Below are 18245 nucleotides of genomic sequence, written 5' to 3' on the forward strand. Positions count from 1 at the left end.
TCCCACTCCAGTATTCCGGCCCATGGACAGAGGAGCCTGGTGGACTGCAATCCGTGGGGTCATAAATAGTCGGACACGACTGAGCAACTTTCACTCACACATGGGGAAAATGTGTGGAGAGAGTTTATAAACTGTGAAGTACTGAAAAAACAGAGGCTTCTCACCTCCGAATGGAGACGGTACTACAGCCATGGTTGGAGGGATGGGCCCCCCCTTTACAGAGAATCACCTGCTCAGGAGCCCAGGGCATCCGCTCCTGCAGCTGCCGCCCTGTCACTCTTTCCCACCGTCAGCCAGCGGGGCCTTGTCCTGCACCCCCAGAATCCAGAGGCTGGTAGGTCCTCTGCCGGGGACGCTGCTTCAGAAGAGGCTGGGGCCTGAGCTTGCAACACCCAGGCATCTTGCTCAGTTGGTGCTCCCTGCACAGGGCAGGTGGTGGGGATCCTCCCCTCTCTGCTGGGAGGGGTGCTGGCCTCATAGCCGCCACCTCCAGCCTCCAGCCCAGGAGGGAACTTTATGTGGACTTGGACTGTGGTGTTGGAGAAGACTCTTGAGTGTCTCTTGGACTGCAGGGAGATCAAACCAGTCCATCCTAAAGGAAATCAGTCCTGAATATTCATTGAAAGGACTGATGCTGAAGCTGAAGTTCCAATACTTTGGCCACCTGATGAGAAGAACTGACTCATTGGAAAAGACCCTGATGATGGGAAAGATTGAAGGCAGGAGGAGAAGGGGATGACAGAGCATGAGATGGTTGGATGGCATCACCGACTCAATGGACATGAGTTTGAGTAAGCTTCAGGAGTTGACGATGGACAGGAAAGCCTGGCGTGCTGCAGTCCATGGGATCATAAAGAGTCGGATGCAACTGAGCAACTGAACTGAACTGACTGGACTGCTCCTGAGTTACCATCAAGATGAATAACTCCTCCCTCTGAGATGCTTGCAGTCCCGGGTGTGGCTGTGACCTCCCCTCCCTTTTTCATGGTTGTTCTCTCTCCATCCTGTGTTCCTCCCTCTTTTGGGGCCTCAGATCTCAGGACGGTCACTCCATCTGGACATCCTCATCTGTGAATCAGTCTTTCAGGCACGGAGACAGCAGGGCCTCTGCCTATCAGGGTGGAGTCTCTTCCATCAGTTGGCAGGCGTCGGAGGTGGACCTACTGTGTGCCCAGCTTGGCCCCCATGGGGGTAAAAGAACAGAAGGCAGGTGCAGTCCAGGAGCTTAAAATGTACTTGGGGTCCTGGATGAACCGTGAGGACATGATGTTAAGTGAAGTAAGCCAATCACAAAAAGACAAATACTGTATCTTACACTTGTGTGAGGTACTTAGAGTCATCAAAATCATAGACAGAAAATAGAAGCGTGGCTGCTGGGGTCTGGGGGAGGGGAAAATGGGGAGTTATTGTTCAATGGGGATAGACTTCCAGTTTTTCAAGATGAAAGGAGTTATGGGGATGGGTGGTGCTGATGGTTGCACGAAGTTATAAGCATCTTTAGTACCACTGAACTGAACACTTAAAGTGGTTAAGGTTGTAGATTTTACATATGTACCCTGTGCCACAATAAAAATGTTTTGAAAACAAATCTTTCTTGGGGAGATCTAACATTCTCTGTGTATAACAGAATGATGACAACACAGTGATCCACTCCAAGTAAGCTGAATTTGTAAGACCATCCCGGAGGAAGGCGTGAACTTCACTCTGGGTATTGTCTCAGACGTGTGCTTTGGAAGCAGGGTTGGGTTTGTTTGATTTTTTTTTTTTTTTTTGACCTTTGCTTTAGAAGTCATTTGGAAATGCTACACTTACTGATAATTATCTTTGAGGCCTGGGAAGGGTGTCGTGAACAAGCCAGTTGGCATCTCAGGAGGATGGAGGCTGTCCTCGTGTGGGGGTTGATTAATATTAATAGAAGGTGAGTCGCTCTCGCCACCCGCAATGTCAAAGCTGCATTTGAAGCGAGCAGGACACCAGGAGTTGGGGTGGGTAGGGTTACAAGGCAGCTCACAGAAGGAAAGGAGGGACTGATTGTGGAACACAAGGGGCCACCTAATTAGAGGATGTAAATCAAGCCACAGTTAATTAGTGATGTCTGCCACTGGTGGGAGAGGGGGTGATCTCAGCACAGGTGCCAGTGAGGAACCACCTACAGCTGTTGGTCCTTCATGCTCAAGTATCTTTTTATTTGAATATGAGGAATCTGAAGTCCACAATGGTGAGGTAACTTTGCTGAGGTCACATGGGTCACTATGACAAGAGAAGAACCTGTGTTTGAGGAAAATGGTGAAAGTCTCTTGAAGGATGAATAATGGTGGTGGTGGGGTGGGGCGGGGACACAGTGCGACCCACAGCAATCACGGAGGAGCACTTGGGAGGCCCCAGTAGGCCCTGACCAGGCCTGGGGGTGGGTGATGTTGGGGGCCGCTGACTCGCCTGCCTGGGGGCCCCTGGACACACCGCCGGGCTCCCTGTGCAAACTCAGGCCTTCAAGCTACCCGGAACGCCTCGCTGTGTCCTGCCAAGGCCACTTTCCACCCCCGGCCCCCTTTTCCAGGATGATTGCTCCCCTCCTTTCCCTCTGCTCACCTGACCCCCCGAATCCTTGCTCAGGGGGAGCCCCTCTCTGTTCCTCAGGAAAGTTCCCTGTGCCCCAGTCCCACTGTGACAGCTTGAATCAGCGCACCTTTCACACTACACTGTGATTGTTTATCAGGTGTGTGTCAGCCCCTGCCGGTCTTTGCAGGCAAGGCCTGTGGCTTTTCCACTTTTGCGTTTTCAGTGCCTGCCCAGGCCCAGGCCTGTGGAAAGATCTCAAAGGAAGGTTGCCTGGTATATGAGCTTGCGGATCTGAGAAGTGACAGGTCCCAAGATAGATCATCATAAAAATAAAGCTGGGGATTCTACCAGGAATCCAACCAGAATGTCATAGCACCCAGAAAAGAAAGAGCATCCAGTTCAGTGGATTTTCACAAACTGGACACACTCAGAAAACCAGTGTCTAGCTTAAGAACAGATGTTACCAGCCCCCTAGGGCCCCCTGAGGCCCTTTTCCAGTTACTGTCCGAACTCTATCTCCATACATTAGTTTGCCTGTTCTTGAACTTTATCTAAAATTGAATCAGAGAGTTGGTACTCTTATGGCTAGATTCTTTTATTCCACTCTATGTTTGTGGGCTTTATTTCTATTGTTGCGTACTATTTTACTTTGTTTATTCTCACTGTTGTGTCATATTCCAGTACATGAACACACCACAACTAATTTGTCTATTTCAACTGTTGCTAGGCATTCCAGTGGTCTCCAGTTGGTAGCTATTATGAATGAGGCGGTGCTGTGCCTCTGTGCTGTAAATGACTTCTGAACATCTGTGCACATTTTGTCTGTGTTTGTACCTGGGAGTGGAATCCTGGGTTACAAAGCATGCAGCTTCAGCAGAGGTGAAAGTATTGCTTTTAAAGAGTGTGGTGATGGAAAATAGACTGTGGGGGTCATGATGTTACTGAGCCAAACTTGGGTCTGCTTGCCTACACACGGTAAAACCAGTGTTCTGGGTTGTGATGAAGTGAAGTGAAGTGAAAGTCACTCTGTAGTGTCCAACTCTTTGTGACCCCATCCATGGACTATATAGCTATACAGTCCATGGAATTCTCTAGGCCAGAATACTGGAGTGGCTAGCTTTTCCCTTCTCCAAGGGATCTTCCCAACCCAGGGATCAAACCCAGGTCTCCCATATTGCAGCTGGATTCTTTACCAGCTGAGCCACAAGAGAAGCCCAAGGATACTGGAGTGGGTAGCCTATCCCTTCTCTAGGGGATCTTCCCGACCCAGGGGTCGAACTGGGATCTCCTGCATTGCAGGTGGATTCTTTACCAACTGAGCTATCAGAGAAGCAAAGTGGTACAGCAAAGTGTATCATTTTTACGATTGCCAAGCAAGGAGTCCAGGAGAACTAGTGCTTAAAAGTCCCAACATCCCCACAGGCCTTCAGGGAAAGGATTTTAAAGACAGAGTGACAGAGGGGGGTTGTGAACTGTGGGATCAGCTCAAAGACATTCTTCTGATTGGTTGGTGGTGAGGTAGCTGGGCGTCAGCATCACCAGCCTTCTGGTTCCAGCCCATCTGGAATCTACGTGCTTGTGGTCAACATGCAGTTAACATCTTCCACCTGGTGGGGGTTAAGTGTCTGCAGAGCTGCTCGAAAGACATGATTCAGAATATCATCTATAGACCTTGAGGAAGAACTAAAGGTCCTAGCCTTTTTTTTAATGGCTAAACTACTGTTATTTTATCTTGCTTGCCTTTTCCTTTGTTTCTGCATTTTCTTATTTCTCTGATTAAATTTACTCTTTGGAACTTGGGAAAGGCCTAGGAGGCCAAATTCTTTCTACAGACAAGAGGCAGAGGGAGGAACATTGAAGGGGGTTAGGTCTGTTCCAGGAAGGCCCCATAGGGTCCTGCTTGGTTTCAAAGAGGGATGGTGGCATCCAGAGTGAAGACAGGGAAATGGCACACTTGTGGCAGAGATCATCAGCCAAAGGGCAGAGAAGCCAGATTTCAGATGCCGGGTCATGTCTGTGAGATGAATCTCATGGGGAACATCAGAGGATAAAGACCAGAGTGTTAGAGAAGTTCCTTTGCTGGAATTGTTGGTCCATGGGGGCTTCTTGTGCTTCATTAGTGGCTCAGCAGTAAAGAATCCGCTTATGATCAAGGAGATGCGGGTTCAATCCCTCGGTCAAGAAGATTCTCCGGAGAAGAAAATGGCAACCCACTCCAGTGTTCTTGCTTGGAGAATCCCATGGACAGAAGAGCCTGGCGGGCTACAGTCCCTGGGGTCACAAGAGTTGGACACGACTGAACTAAACCTCCATCACCTTGGGGGCTCCTTGATGCTGCCTGATTTTGGGGTATGGGGCTTAATTCCAAAGGAAGTCAGCCTCCCAGCAGACCTTCCTGCCTGCCTGGCTCCACAGACTCCCTGCCTGGGGAGACGCCCCACCATCAGACTGGCAGTGCTGGAGGCAGCTCATCAGTGCAGAGACTTCGAGGAGAGAGCCATGGGCTGGCACGGCAGAGCCCTGGGGTTCCGGGTACCCGACCATGCAGCCCTGCCAAACACTGTTGAAGTGAGGACCTGTGCCTGGGGGAGTCCAGGGCCCCCTAAGTCGTACACGCTGCGTATACCCGCCAGGACCCTTCAGCGGCCCCTCCAATGTCCAAGCTGCTCAAGGGGACAGGGCTCTGCCGTCCTCTCTGGGATTGGGCCTTCTGCCCGCTTGTTCCATGTCCTGGCCAGGCAAATAACACCCCCCTTTCATCCTCTGTGTCTTCCAGAATGGCAGCAAAGACACCTCTCTGGACATGCTGGGCACAGATATCTGGGCTGCCAACACCTTCGATTCCTTCAGGTGCGCTCCTCTTCCTCTTGCTGTGTGTGTGGCTCCAGCTGGGACCCCAGCTTCCTGGTCCTTATTCCCTGAGGGACCCACCCTCTGGGGACCAAGTTCATGTTGAGAGTTCATTGCCCTAAACGTGGAGGGGGGGTGAAGTAGAGAGGATGAGGCTGGAGGAAGGAGGTGAGAGAGAGAAGGAAGAAGACAGCTGGGATGGGGTCCGAGGGAAGGAGAGGAGGAGACGACAAGAGAAAATAGAGTGCAAAAGGCAGAGAAAAACAGATGACACCAGTGTGACCCCTGGGAGAGAGGGTGGGGAGGTGGAGGACAGGAGAATGGCGTCTGGGGCCTGTTAGACAAGCCGGGGTGAAGCAGGGGCTGCTGCAGAGAGAGGTCCAGAGAAAAGGAAGGATTGTCGGTGCTTCCAGCTCTAGGAGGTTTCTGATGGGCCATGCTGCAAGGGCAGGCGTTGGCCAAACTTCCTGAGGACGTGGGGTTGGTGCCCCTGAAGGGTTTGCTGATGAGCCCCTGTCGTGGTAGCCGTTCCTTTTGGGAGCCTCAGACCACGGATGGCCCTTTAGCTCAGCTGTGCCCCTGGCCCCGGAGCTGGTCAACTCTGGATGTGCTCCAGGCGCACCCTGGTTCCGGCTTGCTCAGCATGGAAGCGCCACCGGTCTCTCCCCGAGACTGGTACTCGGGGGGACTTGGCCCCCTGCTTCCCCACTCACAGACTCAACCCCAGACTTTGCAGTCTGGGGGATCAGACTTTCCAGACTTTTAGGGGGACCACTGAGAGCGGGGGTCAGGCCCACACTTGTGTGTTTTATAGGCATCCATTATCTCAGAGCAGGGTTAAAGAAGAGGAAGGCTTCGTAGGCAGGCCCCTGCCCCATGATCCGTGAGCACAGGGCTGACGTGCCAGGCTCCATCCCGAGTGGGGGGTCCCCGCCTGGCCCGCCCGTGGTGGGTGGACGCCTCCCCTTCCTGCCCACCCCTTTCTGAGCTGCTTCCCTGCCTGGCGCCTCCCCCAGGGTCCCCCGGGGCGACTCATCTCAATCACTAACGGGACTCGACCTCTTTCTCGCCCTCTAGTGGTGCCACCTGGGACCTGCAGCCTGAAAAGCTGGACTTCACCCAGTTCCACCGGAAGCTCCGGCACACGCCCAAGCAGTCCCTGCCACACATCGACCGAGAAGGGTAAGCGGCAGCCCGGGGCTCTCACAGAGCGGCCAGGGAGGCAGGGCACAGCCGTGGCCCCCCGGGAGCTGGGGGTGCGGTGGCCTTTCCCTGGCAGGCTGACGCCCAGAGAGGCTCACTGGCTCAGACCTGCAGGCTCACTCCCCACCCCCCCCGAACGCCCCCTCACTTCACTGCCCAGCCCCCTCGAGCCATCCTGCTCCCCTTCCTGACCTCTCACAGTGACCCTGCTTGGCCGTGGCCCAGCGCAGCGGGTGAGACCCAGTGATGGGAGTGGAGATCGATGGGTCCACCCCCAGGGTCTCAGGTTCGGGAGTCTGGGGGTGGGAGGGCCCGGGGGTTTGCATGTCTAAGGAGTCCTCAGGAAATGCCGCTGCCGCTCCCCCAGGGTCCCCGCTCTCAGAACCACTGGGGTCACTGCTGCTTTTACAGGATGCGACAAATGCAAAAAATGTTGCTTTTATTCAGTTATCTCCTTCATGCATCAGTGTTTACTTGTGCTTTGAAAGATGGTTTCAGGGACTTCTGGGGCAGTCCAGTGGTTAGGACTCCATGCTTCCTCTGCAGGGGAAACGGGTCAGATCCCTGGTCCAGGACTTAAGATCCTGCATGCTGTATGGTGCAGCCAAAAAAAAAAAGATGGTGTCAGGGCCTGGGCTGACCTCTGGACAGGAAAGTGACTCCAGACGGACATGGGAGGGGGGCGGGGGGTGGTGTGTGAGACAGATGGTTTCTTTTCTTCCTGAATTTTAAAATAATTTTTGTTGTTGTTCTGTCGCTCAGTTGTGTCTGACTCTTTGCAACCCCATGGACTGCGGCACGCCAGACTTCCCTGTCCATCACCATCTCCCATAGCTTGCTCAAACTTATGTCCATTGAGTCAGTGATGCTGACCTAAAATTCACATAATATTAAGCCTTTGAAGGTATTCAATCAGTGGCATTTAGTACATTGGTAACGCTGTGTGACCACCATCTCTCTCTAGTTCCCAAACTAGATGGTAATCCTATGTTTGAACTTCCTGAGGAACAGCTAAACTGTTTTCCACAGCAGCTGAATATTTCACATTGCTAGCAGCAATATGCAGGGGATCCGATTTCTCTACATCCTCAGCAATACATACTGTTTTCCATTTTTTTTTAAGTCAACTCATGGCTTTTTATTTTTTCCTTCCAGTCCTTACCCGTCCACCCTTGTCTCTCTGTCACTTCAGATCTAAGTATAACTGACATTCTGGGCTACATTCCTGCATCTCACCTGTCCCACCGCTGACTGCCCACCCCACCCCACCCACCCCCAGTGGTCAGCCCCCTCTTGGCAGTGGTCTCCCTGCAGTGTCGGTGACAAAACCTGGGAGGGAGACGCTTGCATCCTTATTTCAGAGATGAAATGCAGCTCAGAGAGGCCCAGTAACCTGCCCAAGGAGCAGATTTAAACCCCTCTGATAACCATCCAGTACTCAGACTCAAGGATACCGTCGTATCCTTGAATCGGCTTGATCCCCTTAAATTTTTATGTAAAATGACATGCGTGTGTGTATTTTGGGGGCAGAGGCCCAGCACTCGTATCAGACTTTCCCAGGGGACCCCGTCCTCTCCCCTGTCCTGCCCCTGCTTGTGTGGGTTCTATATGAACTTTTGGGATGATTTTTGGGGGTCAAGAGAGGAAATGCCCTTGAACACGGAGGCATCCTGTTAGGAGGAGATAGCGCCAAGCAGAGACCCAAACGCGGGGCTTCCTCGGCCCTGCCTCACTCACGCCCGTCCATCCGCCCACCCGCTCACCGTCCCCTCCGTCCTCCCCCTCGGCAGCGCTGAGGGCATTTTCCTCCTGAGCTGCTGGACTGCACAGAGCTGGGCCCTCCAGGCTTCTGAGTTTAGGAAAGCTGACCTTTGCTCAGGTCAAGTTCAGGAGCTGGTTTCCTGCAGAAGTGATGCTCCCGCTTGCCCTGAAATGGGGGTTGGTTGGAGCTTGCAGTGTGCGTTGGGAAAGGAAGGAGCAGTTTGCACCTCTGAAGCCTGGTCATAAGGCCGGCTGGGTCCCCAAATGGTGAGGAACACACGCAGTATACAGTACGGTCCCTTCTCAGAAGTATTTTTATCCACTCTACTGTTAATGAGCCCATTCGTAATTGAGACTGTGCTTACACACTCAGAGTACACGGTATAAACTAAGGGCCAGGTGCGAGTTAAATAAAGGAAATGCAGAGTGGGGCAGAGAAGCCAGCGGTGGAGCGGGGGTGATGCACAGTCTGGGGAAGGCTTCCGAGAGAGGTGGCATTTCCCTGGGAAGTGCCCATGTGTCCTCTTTCTCCTGGGAGCACATGGATGGTGAAACCACTGGGGAAACTGAGGCCCAGAGGACAGAAGTGATGAAACCACCTCATATACTGGGGGTGTCTAGTGGGGATCAAGTGGTGAAGTCAGGTTTTCCAAAGGAAATTAACACCTTACGAATTAACATCCTAACAAAATACGATTTGGCAGCAGTGACAATGATGTCTAGGGAGAGAAAGCTTCCCCTTTTGCTGAGGGCCCTTGTCCCTTCTGGATCCGGAGGAACTGGCCACACCCACTCATCACCAGGCTTACTCACTGGGAGGAGCTGCCCAAATTTGCTGACAATCTCCCTAACCCTTCACCAGACACCTGGTGTGTGTGTGTGTGTGTGTGTGTGTGTGTGACACCTGGTGTGTGTGTGTATGTGTATGCACGCACACACTCTCAGTCATGTCCGACTCTGCGGCCCCATGGACTGTAGCCCACCAGGCTCCTCTGTCCATGGGATTTCCCAGGCAAGAATACTGGAGTTGACATTTTCTCCTCCAGGGGATCTTCCCGACACAGGGAGCGAACCTGTGTCTCCTGGGTCTCCTGCTTTGGCAGGCAGGTTCTTTACCACTGACTCTCGGGCCAAATCCCGTCTCTCTCGGGTTGCTGGGGAGTTTGGGTGCAGCGCCCTGTGGCCACCTTGTGGCTGAGCCAGCGGCCGGGTTTCCCCCTTAGGGTCTGGCAGTCCTGGGGATGCACTCGACAGGCCCAGCCTCTGCGGCAGCCCTTGGAAGTAGGGTACCACCCGTTGCCAAGGCTTCCGGCAGCCCGCGTTTCCATGGAGGGACGGAAATCAGAGGAGGCTGTTGCCTTGGAAACCGTGTTGGCAGCAGTGACTCAGCTGGTCTGTAGCCACCTTAAGACCTCCTCCAACCTGCCGGCCCTGCGGGGAGTTCTGAGTCCCAGACCCCGCAGGGCCTAGAGAGACAGCAGTCCTCCCTGCCGACTGGACGCTAGAGGCTGCCCTGGTGAGAGTATATGGCCCAGCCAAGCTAGGCAAGTGTCTGAGGGGGGCTGGAGTCAGACGTGCGTCCCTGCGCACGTGACCTGGGGGAGAGCGGCCAGAGTCCCCGGTTCCCTCCTCCTGCGCTGCCGGGACTCACAGGAACACAGGTGACTGCGCGCCATCGGTGCCTTCGCGGGCCAGCCTGTTTCTACCAGGCAAATGTGTTGGCTGAAAGGCGTGTTTCCAGACCTCTCTCCAGCTCTGCAGTCCTGCACCATCACCGCCAGGGTGGGGCCGGAAGGGGCAAGAAGGTCCCGTTACACCCCTCTGCCACCCCAGCTGCCCCAGCCAGAACCCGCGCTGTGCTTCCAGAGCGGGGCCCCGCAATTCCTCTAGCCCCTGGGCCCCGCCCTGGCCCCCCACCCACCTCCCGCTAGAACCCGGACCTCCTTGCTGGCTGCACGCGGTGTTTCGCTCCAGGCCTCTGCCTGGGACGTTCTCCCAGATGCTCTGCTGGGCCAGCTGGCCTCCCAGCTCCTCTCCCTCCGCCCTCGGCCGCTGTGGGCGCTGCTCCTTTGAGCCCCGCCGCGCCCACCCTGCTCCTCCTGCCGGCCTGTGACCCCGACGGCCCAGCCCGAGACAGAGCCCCCAAGCCCCAAAGCGTGTGTCGATGGGGGCGTCGGTCATATCCCCCGCCCCTGGCCCTCTGACCTCCCCCAAGCCCTGCCGGGTTTCTCTTCCTTGGGGATCCAGGGCCCCTCTGTCCGTAGGACTTTGATAACACGTATCTCGTGCTGCCCCCTGCTGGTCCTCAGGCTCAGCGCCCTCTTAGTCCGAGTTGAGGACTCCTTGGCCAAGAGCTGGGAGCTGTCTGAGGGCAGGAACCACGCGGGATTTATTTTCCATGACCCCAAGAAAGGTTGGCAGATCCCGAAGCACAAGGGACGCTGGGGAAATATTTGATTATATAAACTAATTACTCTGACATTTGAGAGTTGCATTAACTGCAGTTGGAAAATGCTGCCACCACCCATTGGGCAGCTCTTGCCACACCTGGGCTAATAATAATATGTTTCTCTGGTGCCTCAGTGGTAGTAAAGAACCCGCCTGCCTGCAGAAGGTTCAGGTTCGATACCTGGGTGGGGAAGATCTCCTGGGGAAGGAAATGGCGACCCCTCCAGTATCCTTACCTGGGAAATCCCATGGACAGAGGAGTTTGGTGGGCTACAGTCTACCGGGTTGCAAAGAGTCAGACACGACTTAGTGACAAAATAACTGCAGTAGCAGTAACTGATACTCACCAGGCTCTGAGCAAAAACCAGTCCCATTCTAGATGCTTGCTGCCCATTGTCTAAACTCAGCACAGCTTCAGGAGGTAAGAGCTATTATTATCTTCACTTCAAAGGATGAGAAACTTGCAGAAAAATTGAGTAACTTGCAAGAGGCTGTGTTGACTCTAGAATCTGTGCTGTTGTTAGTTACTGCGCTGCCGCTCAGCCCGGTAACGATAATAACAAAGGATAGTAACAGTGGTAGCAGTATTCCTAGTAGCACTAATATTTTTACCTTGTTATTTTATTATAATTTTACTTAATTATTGCCTGTATTTGCTGTTACAATATATTCTCTACATGTACATTTATAATAGTGTTTACTGTATGCTGGGCCCAGTTCTAAGCACTTCAATATATTAACTATAACTTAATCCTCCAACTGCCATATGATGTTAGGCTCTAGTAATTATCCCCATTTTACTAATGAGAAAACCTAGGTACAGAGAGAGACAGTGACTTGGGCAGCGTCATCCAGTTAGTAAGCTATGCCGCTGGGGCTCCGACTTCTGAAGTCTGGTTCCAGAGTCTACACCTTTAAATATGGGGAAGACATGGACTTTGGCCAGTGAATCCAGGCCAGCACCTCTAGCCTGGAGGTGTTCCCACCCAGAGCAGATGTGCAGATAAAACCGGATTGCTCAACTGGCCCAGAGGTGGGCCCAGGAGGGAGGAAGCCGAATGGGGGCCTGTGTAACCTCAAGAAAGTTGCTCTGTCTCTCTGTTCACTTGCTTTCCCTTCGGTGTAACTGGGCAGGATGATGGGCTTTGCAGGATTTGGGATACACTTTGGGGCATTCATTGGCAAGGAGTTCAGCATCTTTGGAGTGATCGAGGGGAACTCTGGTACCCTTGACCTCCCTAGGGGTGGGACGTCATGATAGTGCCTCCAGCCCACCCCACATTCTTGGGCAAGTGTCTGAGGGGGGCTGGAGTCAGACGTGACTCCACCCCACATTCTTGCCTGCATCGAGTCCTTTGTCCTCAAGGAAGGTCTGTGTCCCCAGACCTGAGGTAGGAGGATGTCGTTTCCTCCAGGCAGTACAGGCTGATTCTGCAGCCTTGAGAAGGGCAGGACAGGGTCTCTCCTGATCATCATTGCTCTTCCTACTGGCTGGGCTGGGACACGATGCTTGAATGAGCTGTCCTTTCAATGCCATTATGTCTTTTCTGGCCCAGGTGTGGAAAAGGGAAGCTGGAAGATGGGGATGGAATCAACCTGAATGACATCGAGAAGGTCCTTCCAGCCTGGCAGGTAGGTGCAGGGGCGGCGTCTCCAACAACAGCTCTCCCCCTGCCCTCAGCCTGGACAGGGCCTGAACACAGCCTCTGGCCCCTGGCTCTCGCAGGGTATAGCTGGATGTACTGCAACGGTAGGTGGGCCGGGGCAGGTACCCGCCTTGGTACAGAGTGGCCCATGGTGATGTGTGTGGGAGCCTGCACTCAGATGCTGGGGAGGATGGATGAAATGGCCAAGTGCCCTGCAGCCCAGCAAACTGGGAAGTTTTTGTCCCTTGACCTGAAACCTCTGAGGTGAGGCAAACTGCAGTGTTCTGGTGGAACTGGCAGGGCTGCTTCCGTTTCCAGTGTGGTCAGGGCTATTTTTAGCCCTCTGAAAAGTGGAGTTGTCCTACCAGCCTCCAGGTGTCTGCTGCACTTGCCGATTTTGTCATTGATTGGACTCCTTTTCCTGAATGGGGGCCAGGCTCCGGAACAAAAGGATTTACTCGGCACAGAGACAGTGAATCCAGGTCCCTAGAGGCTTCTGGTGCTGGACTTTGGGCAGACGCAGTAGGGGTGTAGCTGCTTCTGGGAAAGAGGCAAGACGTCCTGCCGAGAAGAGGAGGAGCTAGGTGACCGAGCTCCATGGTGACCTGCCACGCATTCACCACATCACCCTTTCTTTCTATCTTCTGAGTCGGTCTTGCTATGTCACCTGCATCCATTCTTCTCTTCCCTCTCCCTTTGGTTCTTTCCCACTTTGTTGTTGAGTGATTATGGGCCTATTAACGGGAAATGATAGAATGTATAGTCAAGGCCTCAGCAATCTGACTAGGATGTGATTTGGGCTTGGTTTTCCTTGTGTTTGTATCAGTTCAGTTCAGTTCAGTCGCTCAGTCGTGTCCAACTCTTTGCGACCCCATGGACTGCAGCACACCAGGCTTCCCTGTCCATCACCAACTCACCAACTCCCAGAGCTTACTCAGACTCGTGTCCACTGAGTCGGTGATGCCATCCAACCATCTCATCCTCTGTCGTCCCCTTCTCCTCCTGCCTTCAATCATTCCCCAGCATCAGGGTCTTTTCAAATCACTCGGACTTTATTGAGCTTCTTGGATCTGTAGGTTCATAGCATTCATCAAATTTGGAAACATTTCAACCATTATTCTCCTCACTTCCAATGGAACCCACTCACCCCTGTAATTCCGATTATATGCATGGTATGCTCCTTCATGTTTTCCCATGGCTCACCAAAACTCTTCTTATTTTTTTTTAAATGTACCACGCTATTTTAAATTTATTTCTTTATTTATAGCTATACTAGGTCTTCACAGTTGTGAAAGCACGGACTTTCTCTAGTTGTGGCCGCTCTCTAGTTGTGGTACACAAGCTCAGTAGTTGCTGCACATGGGGTCTAGAGCCTGGGCTCGATAGAGTTGTGGTGCATGGGTTTAGTTAGCCCCCAGCATGGGGGATCTTCCTGGACAGGGATTGTCCGCATGTCCCCTGCTTTGGCATATGGATTCTTAACCACTGGATCAACAGAGAAGTCGTCCACATATTTTTTTAGGCTTTTTCTCTGTTTCATTTTGGAGAGTTTCTATTGCTATGTCTTCAAGTTCATTAAGTTTTTCTTGTAGTGTCTAATCTACTGTTAATCCTGTCTTGTGTATTTTTCATCTCAGACATTATGTGGGTCATCTCTAGAAGTTCAGTGTGAATTTTTTTGTATTTATCTTCTATTTCTGTCCTCTTCATGCTCATGCTTTCTTATATCTTCTTGGGCATATGGAATCTTTGATAGTAGCTGTTTTAATATCCTCCACTGATTCTGCCATCCATGATGTTTCACAGTCTGTTTCTGTTAATTGATTTTTCTCTTGAGTATGGGGCATATTTTTCCTTGCATGCTTGGTAATTTTGTATTAGATGCAAGATACTAGGAATTTCACATTGTTGGGTGTTGGACATTATTGTTATTAGTTAAAATATTTTGAACTTTATTCCAGAATACAGTTCGATAGAATAGAGTTTGATCCTTTAAAGACTTACTTTCTAAGCTTTGTTAGGTGCGAAACCTTTAAAACATATTTTGCTTCACTGCTCAGTCAATAGTCTTCTGAAGTTGCGGCTTGGTGCCTTAGGTCCGAGGAGGTATTTCCACCATGTTGGCTGGGAGTACAGACTACTTCCATCCCTGTCTGATCTTCGGGGATTATTCCATCAATTCACTGCAGGTAACTTTTCAGCAACCCTGGAAGTTTCCTCACACACGTGTAAAATTTGTGCTTAGCTAAAGACTCGAGTGCTTACAATTTCTGGATTTTGCTCCGTGGGCAGTTTTATCTTCTCTGGTTCTCTGCCTTCCAAATTCTGGTGGCCTTGCACTCCCTGAATTTTGAAGTCTGTCCCCTTAACTTACTGAGAGCATGGGACTCTGTTTGGATTCCTCCCTGCCTAGTAGACTGGAAACTCACTGGGCGCCAGACCAGGCATGCATAGGGCTCACCTCATTATAAGGGGAAGTGTGGCGACTTTATGCTGGAGAAACCTGTCAGGCTTCAGCCTGACCAGGTGATCAGAGTTCGCATCTTTGGTGTGGGATGGGTGGACACCTTGTGCCCCTGACGTGTTGCACAGAGTCCAGCATCATTTCTGCGGTTTTCCTGCCAAGAAAATATAGCCTGCGTCTGGTCCTAAGGAACCAAATAGAAGGGCCATCCTTTAAAACTGCTTGGATATGAAAGAGAGAAAGACTGAGGGGTTTCAGGAGTGGAGGGAATTGAAGCGGCAGACACCAAAATGCAATGTGTGTTCCTTTCTGAGATCCTGGGCCAAAAAGAAATAGATACCTTGTTGGACCGTGGAAGAATGTGAATTGGGGTCTGTGACAGTACTGTTTCTTAGAAGTGTCCTGACTTAGGGGGCTATATGACCATTAGATGAATGAGTGTCCTTGTTTTTGAGAAACACTCACTATGATATTTGAGGGATATGCGACCTCATGTCTGCGATAGGTCCTCAGACGGTTTAGAAAAAGATGAGTCATGATGAGTATGTGGATCCACAGATGGAGGGAGCAACAAACATGTCTTAGCAGTCTTAGCGGTCGGGGAGTCTGAGTGAGGAGGATGGGGATGGGGTGGGGATGCTCGGCGTACTGTTTTTGCTCAGCCTAAGACTGAGTCACTTTCCTATGTTTGAAAGAGAACTCATTAGTAGGGCCTAGGACGTGGTGTGTAGGTCAAAGGCACAGAGTATCTGCTAATGCAATACCCTCTGTACTAATGAAATGTACTCTGGCAGATCTGTACTCAATTCTCATGGTTAATATAAAGCTAACTCTGGTGCCAAAGACAAAAGGTAAAATACTCAGAAATAATCGCTTTATCACTCTGTTCTTAAATGCCTATGGTGCCCATTATTGATAGAAAAAATACATTTTCAAGACACTGATGTAGGTGAGGAGAGGTGAGGAGCGCCCCCTGCCCTAGGAGAAGTGTTGAGCCCTCAGTGGCCTTTGAGCCAGAGGCCTGGGGCGTCCTGGAAGTTAGAGGAGTGACCGCACCCCCTTTTGGGGGACTGTTTGCCGACTCCTTGGGGAGCGGAGTAGAGGGCCTTGCAGTCCTACTGGAATGGAGAGGAGAGCTGGGCGCTTACAGGGATGGGGAGGTGCAGAGGATGCAGAGGTGAAGGGCTTGGTGTCTGGACCTCATGGAATCCTGGCCACGCCCTGAGCAGCCACGGAGTCGGGCTGGTTACTCCCCCTGCTCCGCCTGTCTCCTCCTGTGTAAAACAGGATAATGAGCGTCGACCTCCTAGGGTTGTCCAGAAGGTTGAGCACGTGAATTCACCCGAAGCTCTGAGAGCACTGCCTGGCACGTAGGAGGGGCTCCCTCTGCTGGTGGACAGGCTGTGGGCCCCCCCTTTGTTAGGAGGTCCCCCCACCCGGCGTGTGCATTTGCCCTGAGTGACCTGCCAGGGAGAGCGGACACATTGCATCAGAGGTCAAGAGACTCGCTTTCGAAGCGTCCGCCACAGACGTGCCGCGTGACCTTTCCTCCATGGGCCTTGGTTTACTCACCAGGAAGATGACGCAGTTGAGTTAGATCAGAGGTTTGCGAACTGTAATGTTCTGGGGTTTTCCAGAGCTGTCTCAGGGGCGCTGCTGGGCGGGGGAGCGGGGCAGCTGAAGACCCGGCTGCAGGGGACCCCCGCTCAGCCCCACCCAGAACAGCTCTGCCCGTGTCTCTAAGCGGGTCTTCTGTGAACGGTTTCATTTGAAGAAATAGCTCCCTACTAAGCAGATTTTAAAAATCAGCAGACCAAGGTCTTGCTCAGATCTCACTTCCTAGGGTAACTCAGGGACAATCCATCAGCAAGCATCCTTGGTCTCCACCGCCCTTGTGGGACATAACCTCTTAGAGGTGCCGGGGTGGAGGTCTTCACCTCTCGTCTCCATTGCGGGTCAGGATCCACACAGTGGACGGGCTTTGATACTCGCAACTTACCTACACCACACACACACACACACACCATACACCACACACATCACCCACACCACACACCACAACTTACCTCCACCACACGCACACACACACACATCATACACCACACACATCACCCATACCACACACCACAACTTACCCACACCACACACACACATCACCCACACCACACACCACAACTTACCTACACCACACACACACACACACACCCCATACACCACACATATCACCCACAGCACACACCACAGCTTTCCTACACCACGCACACACACACAATCATACACCACCACATACCACAATTTGCCTATACCACACATGCATGTGCACACACATACACACACCCCATACACCACACACGTCACCCACACCACACACACCCTGAACCTGCTTTGCCGCCAGGAAACCACCAATAGTTAAGTCTCTGAGCGGCTTTCTGGGTCTTACCCTAGATCCACTGTATTGATTATCTTTTGAAAGAGAAAGTGTTAGTCGGTCAGTCATGTCGGACTCTTTGTGACCCCATGGACTGTAGACCACCAGGCTCCTCTGTTCATGAAATTCTCCAGTCAAGAATCCTGGAGTGGGTTGTCATTCTCTTCTCCAGGGGATCCTCCCAATCCAGGGATTGAACACGGGTCTCCTGCATTGCAGGCAGATTCTTAACCATTTGAGTCACCAGGGAAGCCAAGTTACCTACTGCTGTGTAATCAGTTCAGTTCAGTCCAGTCGCTCAGTTGTGTCTGACTCTTTGCGACCCCATGGATTGCAAGCAGCACACCAGGCTTCCCTGTTCATCATCAACTGCTGGAGCTGGCTCAAGCTCATGTCCATAAAGTCGGTGATGCCATCCAACCATCTCATCCTCATCCCCTTCTCCTCCCATCTTTAATCTTTCTCAGCATCAGGGCCTTTTCCAATGAGTCAGCTCTTCGCATCAGGTGGCCAAAGTGTTGGAGTTTCAGCTTCAGCATCAATCCTTCCAGTGAATATTCAGGACTGATTTCCTTTAGGATTTACTGGTTTGATCTCCTTACTGTCCAAGGGACTCTCAAAAGTCTTCTCCAACACCACAGTTCAGAAGCATCAGTTCTTCAGTGCTCAGCTTTCTTTATGGTCCAACTCTCACATCCATACATGACTACTGGAAAAACCATAGGCTTTGACTAGATGGACCTTTGTTGGCAAAGTAATGTCTCTGCTTTTAAATATGCTGTCTAGGTTGGTCATAACTTTTCTTCCAAAGAGCAAGCACCTTTTAATTTCATGGCTGTAGTCACCATCTGCAGTGATTTTGGAGCCCAAGAAAATAAAGTCAGCC

The 18245-nt window shown here is 51.9% G+C and overlaps 1 protein-coding gene across 1 annotated transcript in view; it reads left to right on the forward strand.

Annotated features, from left to right (window-relative positions):
- CTIF (cap binding complex dependent translation initiation factor) overlaps positions 1–18245 on the forward strand; it is a 314018-nt gene that overhangs the window by 108958 nt on the left and 186815 nt on the right. The window contains 3 exon segments of the mRNA XM_065932674.1: positions 5336–5409; positions 6487–6591; positions 12378–12453. Of these exon segments, the coding sequence (XP_065788746.1) occupies positions 5336–5409; positions 6487–6591; positions 12378–12453 (255 nt within the window).

The sequence above is a fragment of the Muntiacus reevesi genome, chromosome 4 (assembly GCF_963930625.1).
Source record: "Muntiacus reevesi chromosome 4, mMunRee1.1, whole genome shotgun sequence".
Taxonomy (NCBI): domain Eukaryota; kingdom Metazoa; phylum Chordata; class Mammalia; order Artiodactyla; family Cervidae; genus Muntiacus; species Muntiacus reevesi.